At 37.7% G+C, this 16,592-nt stretch overlaps 1 protein-coding gene across 6 annotated transcripts in view; it reads right to left on the bottom strand.

Annotated features, from left to right (window-relative positions):
* Window positions 1–7,521: 7,521 nt before the first annotated feature.
* CENPL (centromere protein L) overlaps window positions 7,522–16,592 on the bottom strand; it is a 29,953-nt gene continuing 20,882 nt past the window's right edge. For all 6 annotated transcript variants that reach the window (XM_078356278.1, XM_078356275.1, XM_078356273.1 and 3 more), the window contains 3 exons: window positions 15,265–15,516; window positions 10,908–11,450; window positions 7,522–8,481 (listed from right to left, as the gene is read on the bottom strand). In XM_078356278.1, the coding sequence (XP_078212404.1) occupies window positions 8,410–8,481; window positions 10,908–11,450; window positions 15,265–15,516 (867 nt within the window). In that variant the 3' untranslated portion in view covers window positions 7,522–8,409. The remainder of the gene's footprint in view (window positions 8,482–10,907; window positions 11,451–15,264; window positions 15,517–16,592) is intronic.

Raw genomic sequence — 16,592 nt, 5'->3', positions numbered from 1 at the left:
AGTATAAAACATGCAATTATCTAATTATTTACATAGCCCGACAGAAGCGATTCAATAGTTTGCCCTGATGTGGATTGTAAGAATTATTAGAAAAGAAGTTATGCCTGAAAAGGTTTGAAAGACAGTCATAGTTTTGCTAAGTAGACAAGAGTGGAAAGGATATTCCAGGCAGAGCAGCATATGCAAGATATACAAAAGGAAGGCAGTGAGACAGTATGGGCTGTTCAGGGAAATCAAAGCAGTCTACTTTCAGGAGAATAAAGTACAAAAAAGCCAATGTCCAGAAATAAGACTGGAGAAGCAGGTATCATCATAAGGATATCATATGCCAGAGGTTTTCTCTCTTAGCTTTCTTTTAATGCTTAATTCTAGCAAGTTCTGCAAAGGTGTGGTCAGGCTCTAAGAGGCCCCCAGTGATCCCTGCATTCTGGTATTCACATCCTTGTGTAACCCTGTCCCAAAATGCACCAGGGTTGGTCTGGTCTGTGTGCCTAATAGCGATGCTAGGAACTCTGGAGGGGAACACTGATAATGGGTGAGACTATGCATGTGTAGAAAAAAATGGTATATAGGAAATCTCTGTAGCCTTCCCCTGAATTTTGTTGTGAACCTAAAACTGCTCTAAGAAATAAACTATTAAAAAGCGGAGGGGGAATGGTATGTCACTTCTAAAATTAGGCTTAAAAGGACTCTAGTTTTTGTCTTGGGTGCTTTTCTCTCATCTTTCACACTCTAGGAAATGCAAATACATAAAAGAATATAAGAAACCCTTGAACCTCCATGTATCAACCATCCAGCTTCAAAAATTATCGGATTTTGCAAATCTTGTTTTATCTATCTCTTCCCACTCTTGCTTCTCCTCTCCATCACCCCTGGAGTATTTTAAAGCAGATCCCAGGCATCACCTTAAAGTCATGCACTTCATTCATAATGTTTTGGTCATTGGCAAACCACATATATGACAGTGCTCTCATAAGATTATAATACTGTATTTTTACAGAACTTTTTCTATGTTTAGATTTGTCTAGATACACAAATCCTTACCATTGTATTGCCTATAGTATTCAGTACAGTAAGTAATATGCTGTACAAGTTCGTAGCCTCGGAACAATAGGCTGTCCCATATAGCCTAAGTATGTTGTAGGCTGTACCATCTAGATTTATGTAAGTACACTCCATGATGTTTATACAAAGATGAAATCACCTAAGGACATATTTCTCAGAACATACCCCTATTGTTAAGTGACGCAAGACTGTATTTCACCCATATTTGAATATTTAACAGATAAGGTCTAACTCTAACATTATCCACACTTGATAAAATTAACATTTCTTAACATCATCTAATACCCAGTCAATGTTAAAATTCCCCTAATTACCACTTAATTTTTTACTATTATCCTTCGAAGTTTTCTTTTTTCTGTCCCTTCTTTTGTTCACTTGGTCAAATTTCTATTTGGTTCCTTCGCCCTTTCATTTTAGAAATTTTTCTATAGTTTCTATTTGTGTGTGTGTATCTGCACTGCAACAGATATAAACATATTTCTCTATGAAGATACATTAAGAGGCTGTTAGAAATACTTCATAGTTGCTCTATAGCATCAGTCATAACATACGTGATACCTAGACAACCCATGTTTAGAGATACTAAGAGTGGGCAGTGGCTTTGGGTGTTATCAGCTAGCTCCATTATAAAATACTCCATCAATCTTTCACCTAAGGGTTTTAGCAGATACTGATTGATTCTTACATCTATTATTTCACTGAGTTATGAATTATGCCTTCTCTATCATTCCTTTGCATTTATCAGCTGAAATATATCTTTAAAAACTTGTCCTGATCAGCTGTTTGATTATCTTGAAATACAATTTAAACTAGAAAGCAGAAAATGTTTGCTTCTCCCCTTTACCAGTTTTCAGAACTTGAATCTGCAGCAACCTCCAAAGGTAACTCACCAGTTTCTAAAATTCTGTTTAGTATTAGTATGAGCTCATAAATTATTTTTTACTTTAATATTTTGATGTAAAGAAATTTTTATATATTTAATCAATTGGACTTTTTCCTTTTGATATTTGAATTGTCTCACCTTTGGCAAGTAGGGTCCCCCTACATTTTGGCTCCTATCCTTTTGACACAACTTTTTATAAGTTATCTTGCTTTCTGATATATGAAAGATATTTTTATACATTTCCCAAATCTGAGCCCTTCCTCAAGAAGTTCTAGCTCCTTTTAGTGGGAAATACTTATAGAACATCATCTTTGTATTAAAAATGTTCATTGTTAACCGCTTTTTACTACTTCCAGGCATCTCCAGTAAACAAAGCTATGTGTTTTTTAGCAAAAGAAAACTAAATCATAGATGCAGAAAAAAAATTCTGACAAAGTAAGCCTATTATAATAAAACCCCTCAACAAACTAGGACTAGAAAGGATCATTCTTGATAAAAGACATCTATGAGAAAACCTACAGTCAACATATTTAATGGTAAAAGATACGATGCTTTCCCACTAAAAACAAGACTAAAATGTACATTCTTACCACTTCTATTCACCATTGTACTGGAGATTCTAGCCAAGGCAATTTGGCAAAAAAAAAAAAAAGGAAGAAAGAAAAAAAAGATTAAAAATTAAGAAAACTGTCTTTATTCACAGATATTAATCTTATATGTAAAAAAATCCTAAAGAAATCAGTGAAAAAAAACTACTAAAACAAGTTCAGCAAAGTCACAGGATACAAGAACAATATACAAAATCACTTGTATTTCTATATGCTAGCAACAATTTGAAAATGAAATTAGAAAAATGATTCCATTCTCAATAGATCTAAAATAATAAAATATTTAAAGAAGATTAAATAAATGTAAAAACATCCTGCTCATAGATTAGAAGATGACGGCAACACTCCCCAAAATTGCTCTATGGATTCAACACAATCATTATCAAAATCCCAGCTAGTTTTTTTTTTTTTTTTTTTTTGCAAAGATTGACAAGCTGATCCTAAAATTCTAATGGAAATGCAAAAAAACTCAGCCAAACAACCTTGGAAAAAAGCACGAAGTTGAAGGTCTCACACTTCCTGATTTCAAAACTCACTACAAAGCTATAGTAATTGAGATAGTATTGTACTGGCATAAGAAGTGACAAGTAAATCAATGAAATAAAGTCCAGAAATAAACCCAAACATTCGTGAAATATTGGTTTTTGAAAAAAGTGACAATTCAATAGGAAAAAAAGTCTGTTCAACAAATGGTGCTGAAGCAAATTAATATCCACATGCAAAAAGATGAATTTGGACCCCCTACTTCACACCATACACAAAATTTAACTCAAAACGACAGACCTAAATTTAAGAGCTAAAATTAGAAAATCCTAAGGAGAAAAGAGTAAACCTTTAGGACCTCAGGTTAAGCAATGGCTTCTTAGATTCAACACTAAAAGTACAAGCAATAAAAGAAAAAAAAATTCATCGATTACACTTCATGAAATAACTTTTGCACTTTAAGAATTAATTCTGATATTCCCAATTAAATGTAATATTACAGTTTTTACTCACTTGATTTTATAATTGTGTATTTTTTATGCTGAAAAAAAAATTTTTTTTAATGTCACCCAGGCTGGAGTGCAGTGGCACAATCTTGGTACACTGCAACCTCCACCTCCCAGGCTCAAGTGATCCTACCACCTCAAGTAGCTGGGACTACACGCACGTGGCACCATGCCTGGCAGATTTTTTGTAGAGACAGGGTTTTGCCATGTTGCCCAAAGTGGTCTCAAACTTCTGACCTCAGATGATCCACCCACCTCAGCCTCCCAAAGTGCTGGAATTACAGGCATGAGCCACCAGGCCTGGCCTACACTGAAAATCTGAATAATTACATATACTTTACCTTATTATAAATAGTTCCAAAATAATAATAGACAACAACTGAATGTGATTTAAAATTTATTTACTGCTCTTCTTTTTCTAGGATGGAGCCTGCTAGAATATATAACCAAAATACCACAAATTTAAAGATACTCCAGGCCAGTGCAGTGGCTCATGCCTGCAATCCCAGCACTTTGGGAGGCCAAGACGGGAAGATCACTTGAGCCCAGGAGTTAAAGACTAACCTGGGCAACACAAGAAGGCCCCAACTCTAAAAAAAAAATTAAATTTTTTTTTTTTAAAAAAAAGGCCAGATGTAGAGGCATATGCCTGTAGTCCCAGCTACTCAGGAAGCTGAGGTGAGAGGATCACTTGAGCCAAGAGTTCGAGACCAGCCTAAGCAAGACAGCAAGATCCCATCTCTAAAATAAAGGTGAGGTGTGGTGGCTCAAACCTATAATCCTAGCATTTTGAAAGGCCAAGGAAGAAGGATTGTTTGAGCCTTGGCTGAGATGGGAGCAGTTCAAGACCAGCCTGGACAATATAGTGAAACCCCATCTCTACCAAAAACAGAAAAAATTAGCTGGGCATGGTGGCAGGCACATGTAGTCCCAGCTACTTGGGAAGCTGAAGAGGGAGGATGGTTTGAGCCCAGGAGGCGGAGGCTGCAGTGAGATGAGATTGTGCTACTGCACTCCAGCCTGGGCCACAGAGCCAGACCCTGTCTCAAAAAATAAATTAATTAAATCAAATTTAAAAGATACGGAAAAAATTTTGTGTGGGCTGAGTGCAGTGGCTCATGCCTGTAATCCCTGCACTTTGGGAGGCCAAGGCAGGAGGACTGTTTGAACCCAGGAGTTTGAGACCAACCTGAACAACATAGGGAGACCCCATCTCTACAAAAATTAAAAAATTAGCCAGGCATGGTGGCAATATGCCTGTGGTCTCAGCTACTTGGAAGGCTGAGGTTGGAGGATGCTTGAGCCAGGAAGGTCAAGGCTGCAGTGAACTGTGATTGTGCCACTGCACTCCAGCCTGGGGGACAGAGCAAGACCCTGTCTCAAAAAAGAACAAAAAAAATTTGTGTGATTATGCCATGAGCTAATATAGTTAGGCTCATTTGTTTTAATTGTTAAGGATTGCTTTGTTTTTTACTTTTCTTCTAATTTAGTTTCATAATTAATATAAAACACATGGTTCTAAACTATCAAAAAGGAACATTCAGGTAAATTAACTTTTCATTCCTGTCCCCTCTACCCTGTTCCTTCCTTCTCCCTATAAGTAAATACATTTATAAGTTTGTGGTTTATCCTTACATTGTTTTTTGAAAGCATAAGGAAATACACACTCATATCTCTCTCATTCCTTTCATAAAAAGTGGCATACTCTACACTCTGTCCACATATATTGCTCTTTCACGTAACAACATATCCTGGAGATCATACCATGAGAGTAAAGAGATATCTTCCCCAATCCTGTTTATAGTTGCATAGTAGTAATTCATTTTGCAGCTATACTAGGCCTGATGAGCATTTGAGTTGTTTTTAGTCTTGCTATTACAAATACTATTATAATAAGTAAGCTTATACATGCTTCATTTCGTATTTTTTTGCCAGTGAATTTTTGGGACAGAATCCTAGAAGTTGAATTGCTAATCAAAAAGTGACTGCACACATAATTTTGTTCAATATTGCTAACTTCTTCTCCATTAGGGTTATATTATTTGCAATAAGCTTTTAACTGTTTTCCTTCTTCCACTCTTGTCTACCTATACCCATTCTCCCTCATATCTTATAAAATCCTATAGAATACTAATTGCATATTACTCTCTTAAGTGGCTTCCCACTGCATTTAGAATAAAATCCAGTCTCTTCACACTCTAAAAACTTAGATGATGCAGGGCGCGGTGGCTCAAGCCTGTAATCCCAGCACTTTGTGAGGCCGAGGCGGGTGGATCACGAGGTCAAGAGATTGAGACCATCCTGGTCAACATGGTGAAACCCCGTCTCTACTAAAAATACAAAAAATTAGCTGGGCATGGTGGCGCGTGCCTGTAATCCCAGCTACTCAAGAGGCTGAGACAGGAGAATTGCCTGAACCCGGGAGGTGGAGGTTCCAGTGAGCCAAGATCATGCCATTGCACTCCAGACTAGGTAACGGGAGCAAAACTCCGTCTAAAAAAAAAAAAAAAAAAAAAAAACTTAGATGATGTAGCTCTTGCCTCCATATAGTTAGGATTAGGTTTGACTACGACCAAGAAAGACCCAAAATGACAATAGCTAAAACAGGATAGACGTTTGTTTCTCTGACAAGTAAGTCTAGAGGAAGACTGTCTCTGGAGTTTGCCTTCAAGAAAACCTCAGGGCACAAGCTCCTCGCAAGCCATGCTCTGTCATCCCTAGGACTTGCTCCTCATCCCCATGACCTAAGAGAATAGCTATAGTACTAGTCATAATATCAATATTCCAGGAAGCAAAGTTGGAAGAAGGGAAAAGTAAGAAAAGGAGTAAAAGGTACATGCCAGCTGTTTTTCATTTTAGGTAAGATTCCTGGAAACTCTACTTCAATTTGTAACCCATGGATCAGAACTTATTCATATGACTATACCTACCTACAAGGAAGGCTGGAAAATATCATCTTTATTCTGGCCAGCTAGGTGTCCTGGCCAAAAACTGGGAGATATTATGCCATGGAAGAAGTCTTTGTCGCACAGCCTATTCAGTTTCATCTCATACTATGCCATACACCCTTACTCACTATGCTCTGGCCAAAAAAACTTCCTTTGTTCCTCAGAGCAGCCAAACTCTTACCTATCTCAATGTTTCTCCTGCCTAGCATGCTGTTCTTCAGATCTTCACATGGCTAGTTCCATCTCATCATTCAGGACTCAGTTCAAAGGTCACTTCCTCAGACAGACCTTCTTTGACTACTGTATGGAAAGTAAGCCCCACTCCAGTCACCCTTTTTCATATTGCACTGCCTTACTTTCTTCATAGCATTTGTCTCCATCTGAAATTATTTATCTTTTGCCTTACTTCACTAGAATATAATTTCCTCAGAACAGAGATCTTTCTTTCAATTCTTCACTGCTATATTCCTATTACCCAATACAATTCTAAGCACATGGTAGGAGTTTAACATTAGTTAAATGGATGAATGTCTGACTCCAAAGCCCATGCTTTCCCCATTACCTCTGCTGCTCCTAGTATATCTGAAATAATATCCCCTTCCAGTAATCTTTCCTTTTTTGAGAATGACAGCCTATTAAAGTTATTTTCATTCAAGATTTTTAAAAAATTGTTTCTAATGTAAAAGAAAATCTTATGCTCAGTAAGTAAAAAGAGGAGATTTAGATAAAACATCATGGGCAAGCATCTTAAGTTGCTCAATCTCAGAGTTTTCATATGTAAAAAGAAATAATTGATTAAAACTGATTTAATCTGCAGATATTTATCAAGCATTATGCTAAACTGGGACATGAAGGTTAAATAATCTCTGACCTCAAAAGAGGCTCACAGGTGGCTTTCAACTCTGTAATTCATATGATTCTATGTTACTGTTAGTCTGTACCCTCTGTGTTAATAGAAAATGCCTACCAATTTCCACTACTGAGATATTAATTAAAAGATGTCATCGAGACATTAATAAGCACATTGCTTCATTTTAAAATAAACATTTAATTCAACATTGCAACAGGAGTTGAACTGTATTTAAAACAGAAGCATGTTAGTGGCTAAAACAATGTGTATATTAATCTTTAGTTCCCTTTTGAGGATATTTTGATTGCCAGTTCTTTGCAGGGAACTGGCTAGGAAAATGTCTTTAGAAGACAGTTCTTTCTGAATGCAAGTTTAAAATGCTTTTTAAAGGTTTTTAAAGACCCAAATCAGAAATATCCATTAGATATATCTCATTTGAATCCTAAGCATTTAAACATAATAAACACTGTATTTATTTATTTATATATATTTTTTGAGGCAGAATCTCACTCTGTTGCCCAGGCAGGAGTGCAGTGGCACAATCTTGGCTTACTGCAGCCTCTGTCTCCAGGGTTCAAACAATTCTCCTGCCTCAGCCGCCCCAGTAGCTGGGATTATAGGCATGCACCACCACACCCAGCTAATTTTTGTATTTTCAGTAGAGATTTTCACCATGTTGGCCAGGCTAGTCTCAAACTCCTGACATCAAATGATCCACCCACCTCAGCCTACCAAAGTGCTGGAATTACAGGTGTAAGCCACCAAGCCCAGCCTATATAGACATATTTAAAAATGACAAGAAATTAACAACTCAGCTTTTTGAGAGTGGCATGCCAGATCATCATGATTACAATATGGGCACCTGACTGTGGCTCATCTACTACCATATTCTTTGTTCTTCTAGATCCTTCTTGGCTTCCATCTTGGCAACTCCAAAGGCATGGTGGAGAAAACAGATGCAGAGATAGATGCCTATTTCTCCTGCAGTCTCTTTCAGCATAGCAATTAGGCAAGTAATCAATAAGAAAAGAGTATATAATCTATAACTTATAGTCCACATAAGGCCTCACTCAATTTGAAAAATTGCCAGTTCTGTCAAATATGCTAACACTCCAATAAGGTATTTATGACACAGAATCTGAAAAAGAAAAAGAAGACATTTAAAGTTAGAATAGTGTTAATTATAACAAAGGAGATTGATATTTGAATAATCAATGAATACTGGTCTAGTTTCTGAATTTAATTCATTAAGTTCACCACATGCAATACACTCATTATTTTTGGCCAGACACAATGGATCATCCCTACAATCCCAGCACTTTAAAAGGCCAAGGCAGGAAGATCACTTGAGCCCAGGAGTTCAAGACCAGTCTGGGCAAAAAAGGGAGACCTCATTGCTACAAAAAATTTTAAAAATTAAAAAATAGCCAGCTGTAGTGCTATACACCTATAGTCTCAGCTGCTCACAAGGCTAAGGCAGGAGGATCACTTGAGCCCAGGAATTCAAGGTTATAGTGAGCTATAATCATGCTACTGCATTCCAGACTGGGTGAAAGAGTAAGACTCTGTCTTTAAAACAAAAAACAAACCCCTCATTTTTATATTTTCTATTTCTTTCCTTTTTCGTTTTTTAATGTTGGTCTCTTCCCATCAAAATTATTTCCCAACCGACTGTTGCACTGTGACCTCCAGTTTGAAAAGCATGAATATAGTGCTTAAAGACACAGTATTGACTTCTTGGATCTAAGCGATAAGAGTTCAAATCTTGATTCTTCCTCTTCTAAGCTATCTTGTTTGTCATTTAAACCTATCTTGGCCTCAGTTTCCTTGTGTTAAAATATGGATTAAAAAAAATAAAAAAAAAAAAATATATATATATGGATTAAAACACCTAACTGGCTGGGTGCAGCAGCTCATGCCTGTAATCCAGCACTTTGGGAGGTCAAAGTGGGTAGATCATGAGGTCAGGAGTTTGAGACCAGCCTGGCCAACATGGCGAAACCTCAGCTCTACTAAAAATACAAAGATTAGCTAGGCCTGCTGGTGGGTGCCTATAATCCCAGCTATTTGGAAGGCTGAGGCAGAAGAATTGCTTGAACCTGGGAGTGAGCCAAGATCGTGCCACTGCACACCAGCCTGTGCAACAGAGCAAGACTTCATCTCAAAGGAAAAAAAGAAAAAAAAACCATCTAGCTAACCAGGCATGGTGGCTTACGCCTGTAATCCCAGCATTTGGGGAGGCCAAGGCAAGTGGATCAGTTGAGGTCGGAGCTCGAGACCAGCCTGGCCAACATGGTGAAACCTTGTCTCTACTAAAAATACAAGAGTTAGCAGGGCAGGTGGCAGGTACCTGTAGTCCCAGCTACTTGAGAGGCTGAGGCAGGAGAATCACTTGAACTCAGGAGGCGGAGATTGCAGTGAACTGAGATTGCACCACTGAACTCCAGCCTGAGTGACAGAGAGAGACTCCACTTCAAAAAAAGTAAATAAAAATAGTAGGCCGGGTGCAGTGGCTCATGCCTGTAATTCCAACATTTAGGGAGGCCAAGGCGGGTGGATCACGAGGTCAAGAGATCGAGACCAACCTGGCCAACATGGTGAAACCCCGTCTCTACTAAAAATACAAAACTTAGCTGGGTATGGTGGCACATACCTGTAGTCCCAGCTACTCAGGAAGCTGAGGCAGGAAAATTGCTTGAACACGGGAGGTGGAGGTTGCAGTGAGCCGAGATTGGGCCACTGCACTCCAGCCTGGCGCCTGGTGACGGAATGAGACTGTCTCAAAAAATAAATAAATAAAAATGAAGTAAAAATACAAAAATTAGCCAGGTGTGGTGGCTCATGCTTGTAGTCCCAGCTACTCAGGAGGGTGAGGCAGACATTGCAATGAACCGAGATCACACCACTACTGATGGAATAAGACTGTCTCAATAAAAAAAAAAAAAAACCCCACAAAAAAACACCTAACTACAGGTTGCTCTAAAGATTAGAATTTAAGGTCTGTTAGACTCTTAGTACAGTGACAAGATCACAAAACATTTACTGAATGTATATTGTGACTATATATTTTAATATATTTCAGAAGCCAATTCTCAGTTTATTTCTGATACTTCTTATCAGAAATGACTTTGTAGAGAATAAAACAATGTCTCTACTATTTCTTTCCCAATGAGGATAGAAAAGCCTAGAATATAAAGATGACATTTTAGTTCTGTGTTTCTGGCTATGTTTTTTTTTTTTTTTTTGATCTAACATACAACATTCTCTGTTACTCTGATCATTATTTCAAAATTTCACCAGAAACAATTTTGAAAGGTTCAAAGTTACCACAAAATAATAATTCATATTATTACCAAAGGCTGAAGCACACAGCATATAGTGTCCTTCCATTATAAGGCTATATCTGGAAGGTAAAGACTTTGGTAAACCATAAAGCATAAGATAAAGGCTCTCTATTGTCTTGAATACATTCAAATGTTTCTTCAATGTGGACAATACAATCATCATACATTTTTAAAACCATGCAATAAGGAAAAATTACTTAACTAGATTGTTCAAACTAACCTTTATTTTTCCATCAGTATGTGCTGAAGCTACAGATGTTGAAACACGAACCAATCTTGTGGCTGATAAATGAATTTTGAAATGCCTATGGAAATGTGAATAAAGGCAGTCCATGAATAAGTCAACTTCTTCCTGGGTAACCTCCCCAGGTGTTTTGTGGACACTGTCCCATAAAGCTTTTGCATCCTCTGGATGTATTGCATAAGAAATGTCCAGACTTTGAGGGCTACAGGGTACAGACCACAGAAATTCAGTAGTAGCCACATAATGGTCCATTTTGCATGCAGTCCACATGGCAGCCATCCAGGAAAGATTAAATGCATTGATTGCTAAAGGACTGAAATAACAGTCAAAAGTTTTCTGAAACCAAGTTCCAATTATGGCTGTGTTAGACTCTGTTCCATTTGCAAGGAATAAGGGCAGACAGGTGAAATCTTCTGAAACAGTCTCCAGAAGACTATCTCCAAATATACAGCAGAACCAGCCAGTCCACAGCACTTTACTTTCTCTATTCTCAGATGGCAATTGAGATTTTGACAGAATCTACAAAAGAAAGTAAACAGGTTCCTTAAATTCAAAAGAATATTTACTTCTAAATTACATATTCTCAAAATTAGATCATTAAAAATAAGACAACCCAATGTAAGACTTGCAAAAAAACAGAGAGAGGATAGTCTCCCCAATGATTAAAAGGGCTTATCAAAATAACTGGCCTTTTTTTTTTGAGATGGAGTCTCACTCTGTCACGCAGGCTGGAGTGCAGTGGCATGATCTCGGCTCACTGAAACCTCCACCTCCTGGGTTCAAGTGATTTTCCAGTCTCAGCTTCCTGAATAGCTGGGATTACAGGCATGTACCACCACACCCAGCTAAATTTTGTATTTTCAGTAGAGACAGGGTTTCACCATGTTGGCCAGGCTGATCCTGAACCTCCGACCTCAGGTGATCTGCCTGCCTCGGCCTTCCAAAGTGGTAGGATTACAGGCATGAGCCACCATGCCCGACCCCCAATATTCTTATACAGTGGAAACATGATATAAGATCTTGGTGTAATCAAAATGCAAAGTAAGAGCTACCAATATGGCATAACCAGATACAGTATCCTGAAACAAACAAACAAAAACCCTCAACTTTAGAAAGAACTGTAAAAGGTCACAAAATCCAAAGTGTTTGAATTCTTTCATTGAGGAATACTTCAATATTTCCTAAGGCAGAACTATCAACTTAAAATGTTCTTTTATATGTTAGACCCTGTGGTTTCTACCCACTGGTCCTGCTTTCTTCCTTTTGGGCATGTAGAATATAATCAAATCTAATCTCTCTTCTACAGGAAAAGTCCTTCAAGTATTTGATGGTCCCTATCATATATAGTACTAAGTTGAACATTTCCAGTTTCTTCAACCATTCCGCCTATGACATGCTTTCACATTCTCTTGCTATTCTAGCCACTATTCTCTGAAATTATTCTGTATAGGAATCATTCGTAAGTAAACATCATTACTTTAAATAGGTCTGATTCAGGTAGGAGGGGGAAAAAGGTCTGAGTGCAAGACCCTTTTTTAAAGGCTAAACCACCACCTTTAACCTAGATTATACTCCTGTTAATGTAATTGCAGATTGCAGTTTTCTGGTTTTTAGTTGACAGCTTTATATAAACTAGCCGTGTATATTCATATTTGCTGTTATAGGTAAATCTCTCCCAACTTATACTGAGGCAGCAAACTTATTCCTACTAAAATTTTAATCTCTTTTGATTTGGCTCATTGGACAATCCATGCAGATCATTTAGGATCTTTGATTACATTTTTAGCTGATTGTCTAACCTCTCAAACTTTAAATTTTAAGTTACACAACAAACATGCCTTCCAGATACTCACAGAAGTCTGTTAAAGCATTAAGCAAACCAAGGTTAAGATCACAGCTTTGTATAGTAGCCCTTCAGATATGATCATTTACACAGTTACTTTTACCATATTTCTCCTTCTTGTTCAAGAAATTTTCAAAGACTCTCAAGTACCCAGAAGCTTAGATATGTTTATCACACTTTCATGACCTAAGAGTCCTGTAACCCTATCAAGAAATGAGATTTAATTTGAAAACTATTAGAACACTATACCAGGAATTCAAGAGGTCATTTCTAATCCTCACATGGGTATATGCTTGACTGATGACATGCAAGTCACAAACTTCCCTGTGCATCTGCTGATTCGCTTGATAAAAACTGCTAATTGTCTCTCAAGTATTCATTTGTCCTTTCACAATAAAATAGTCCCTTTACAGCTGGGCAAGATGGCTCACGCCTGCAATCCCAGAACTTTGGGAGGCAGAGACAAGTGGATCACTTGAGCTCAGGAGTTTGAGACCGGCCTGGGCAACATGGTGAAACCCTGTCTCTACAAAAATATAAAAATTAGCCTGCCATGGTAGCACATGCCTGTAGTCCCAGCTACTTCGTAGGGGAGGCTGAGGTAGGAGGACTGCTTGTGCCCAGGAAGCAGAGGTTGCAATGAGCCAAGATAGTGCTACTGCACTCCAACCTGCGTGACAGAGTGAGAACTTGTCTCAAAAAAATTCTTAAGTTGGCAGAGTACCCACTGAAAAAAATTCTTTTCTAGCCTCCCTTCCAACTAAGATATAAACAGAAATTATTGGGTCTCAGCAAGATTTACTCTGCATCAGATTCTGTTTGTCCTCCCATCTTTCTCCTACTTCCTGCCAGGAACTTGAATATAATGTTTAGAGCTGCTGGAGACATCTTATGTTAGACCATAAGGTAACTTTTAGGATGAAAGCCATGCACCAAGGAGAAGAAAGAGCCTAGATTTATTAATGATTTCATCAAGCATCATACCAGCCTTGGACAGCTTACCTCTACGAATTAAAAAAAAAGACAGAATACCACTAACTTGTTTAATTCACTCTTACTTAGGCTAAACCTAATCCTAGAACATCTTGAAATCTTTGCCAATATCATGACCTATATCGGGGTCAGCAATTTTTTTCTGTAAAGGGCCAGACAGTAAGCATTTCAGACTTTGCTGGCAATACAGTCTCTGTTGCAACTTCTCATCTCGGCTGGTATAGCACAAAAGCAGCCACAGACAATATATAAATAAATAAAAGGGGCTATGTTCCAATAAAACCTTATTTACAAAAACAAGCAGCAGGTCAGATTTGGCCTACAGGCCATGGTTTACTGACCCCTGATCTATACAAACAGTCAGTCAGTCCTTTTCAACTGTGTGAGAACTTAATTTCCTTATCTAGTATTAAAATTAGTTAGCTCAAAAGAAACAGAAGCAGCAGGCATGAATAATAAACAAAATAAATCTGAGGCTGAGTGCGGTGGTTTATGCCTGTAATCCCAGCACTTTGGGAGGCCGGGGAGGGTGCATCACTTGAGCCCAGAAGTTGGAGACCAACCTGGGCAACATGGCGAGACCCTGTCTAAAAAAAAATACAAAATTTACCCAACTGTAGTGACATGCACCTGTAGTCCCAGCTACTTGGAAGGCTAAGGTGGAAGGATCACTTGAGCCCAGGAGGTTGCAGTAAACCAAGATTGTGCCACTGCACTCCAGCTTGGGTAACAAAGTGAGACCCTGTCTCAAAAAAAAGAAAGAAATGCAACATTTTATATTCCTTCTTATAAGTAGTATATAAGAGAACTATCTTGATTGATGAAGAAACCAGATTTATTTATTTATTGTATTTTTTGTAGAGATGGGGTCTTGTCATGTTGCCCAGGCTGGTGCTGAACTCCTAGGCTCGGGTGATCTGCCCGCCCTGGCCTCCCAAAGTGCTGGTATTACAGGAGTGAGCCACTGCACTGCACCCGGGCCTTAAAATATTACATCTCTGAGAGTAACCTGGCATGAAATATCACAATATTTAATTATACACTATATATTTTCATACTAAAATTCTACTTCTAAAAATTTAATCCTAGTAAAAACCACAAAAATATAGAATTTCTAATATATGAGTAATTGTCTACAATATTAGTAAAAATGTCATAATGCAAAAGTATGGACAATACAACCCCAATTTCAAGACTATATATATACAGATAACCAAACATATATACCAAAATGTTAAACTATAATTTTTAACTTTTTTGTACTTTTATGTATTTCCTGTTTTTAAAAAATAAACATGATTTTGTACACAAACTACATATATATGAAAACATTTAAGTTGATTAGATCTAATTATTATTTATTCAATCAAGACCCAAAATACATTATAAATCACAAACTTAAAATTTTTAAAACAGAAGAAAATACCACAACAATTCCAAACAAAGAAAATGTAGATTCTTTTCCCCTAGGAAGCAAGTATTGTTTTCGTACTATACCTGGACAAGGAATGCTTCAGGGTCCCTTTGTGTTCCCTTGATTCCTAGGAGAGTAGAAAAAATCACTTTGATGTTGAAGTCTTCTCCCACTTCCACAGCAAGCCCTTTTTGCTTTTCAGCAACAATAAAAGCATTCAGAAGTCTAGAATACTCTTTGAGATTACTATAGGAGAATTTATATAAAGGAGTTAAACTATATAAAGTCCACTGTTTGTGCAGGAGGAATGCAACCTTTTGAAGGTCAACATCTTCCTAAAAAATAAAAAAAGACAAAGTAAGTTTAAAACTAGGAAACATTAGTAAGAATTTAATCATAGTATTTAAAGCATTTAATACAAATCAATTATTGGGTACCTGATTTTTGCACTCCAACCAAACAAGTTTGCAGGACTTTTTGCAGATCCTTGAAGAGACCTTTACCTTTGCTGTACCTTCTCTTTAGAATGCCCAAGGGTTCACATGGCATGTTCCTTCACTTCATTCAGTTCACTGCCCAAATGTAACCCAAGAGGCCACTCTATTGGAAGGTAGCACCTGCACCTATTCCAGTTTTGTATCACCTCACCTGGCTTTATTTTTCTTCACAGCACTTACTACTACCCAACATTATATTCTTGTAATTTTTTTTATTTTGACTATCTGTCTTCTCTACTGGAGTATGAGCTTGGTGGCAGCACTGATTTTTGTCTATTTAGTTCTCTCTACAACAATGCTATCTAGAACAAGTGTTCAATAAATATTTAACATAAAATTTGTTTTATTTTTAGAAACTTCAAATTATAGATTTCAAAACTAGTAACAATTCCTAAAGCAACTAATTTGATTAGCCTGAAGTAATTTAAAAAATGATTTAGGCTGGGTGCAGTGGCTCACGCCTGTAATCCCAGCACTTGGAGAAGCTAAGGCGGGTGGATCACGAGGTCAGGAGTTTGAGACCAGTCTGGCCAACATGGTGAAATCCTGTCTCTACTAAAAATACAAAAAAAAAAGCTGGACGTGGTAGTGTGCGCCTGTAGTCACAGCTTCTAGGGAGCCTGAGGCAGAACTGTTTGAATCCTGGAGATAGAGGTTGCAGTGAGCCAAGATCACGCCTCTGCACTCCAGCCTGAGTGGCAGAGCAAGACTCTGTCTCAAAAAAAAAAAAAAAAACTGGCCAGGCGCAGTGGCTCACACCTGTAATCCTAGCACTTTGGGAGGCCGAGGTGGGTGGATCACCTGAGGTCAGGAGTTCAAGTCCAGCCTGGCCATCATGGTGAAACCCCATCTTTATATTAAAAAAAAAAATTGTTCGGCTATAAATCTACTCTATGACACCATGCCCAATTCAA

Source organism: Callithrix jacchus, chromosome 18, assembly GCF_049354715.1.
Source record: "Callithrix jacchus isolate 240 chromosome 18, calJac240_pri, whole genome shotgun sequence".
Classification (NCBI taxonomy): domain Eukaryota; kingdom Metazoa; phylum Chordata; class Mammalia; order Primates; family Cebidae; genus Callithrix; species Callithrix jacchus.
This window is presented reverse-complemented; position numbering and strand designations above follow the sequence as displayed.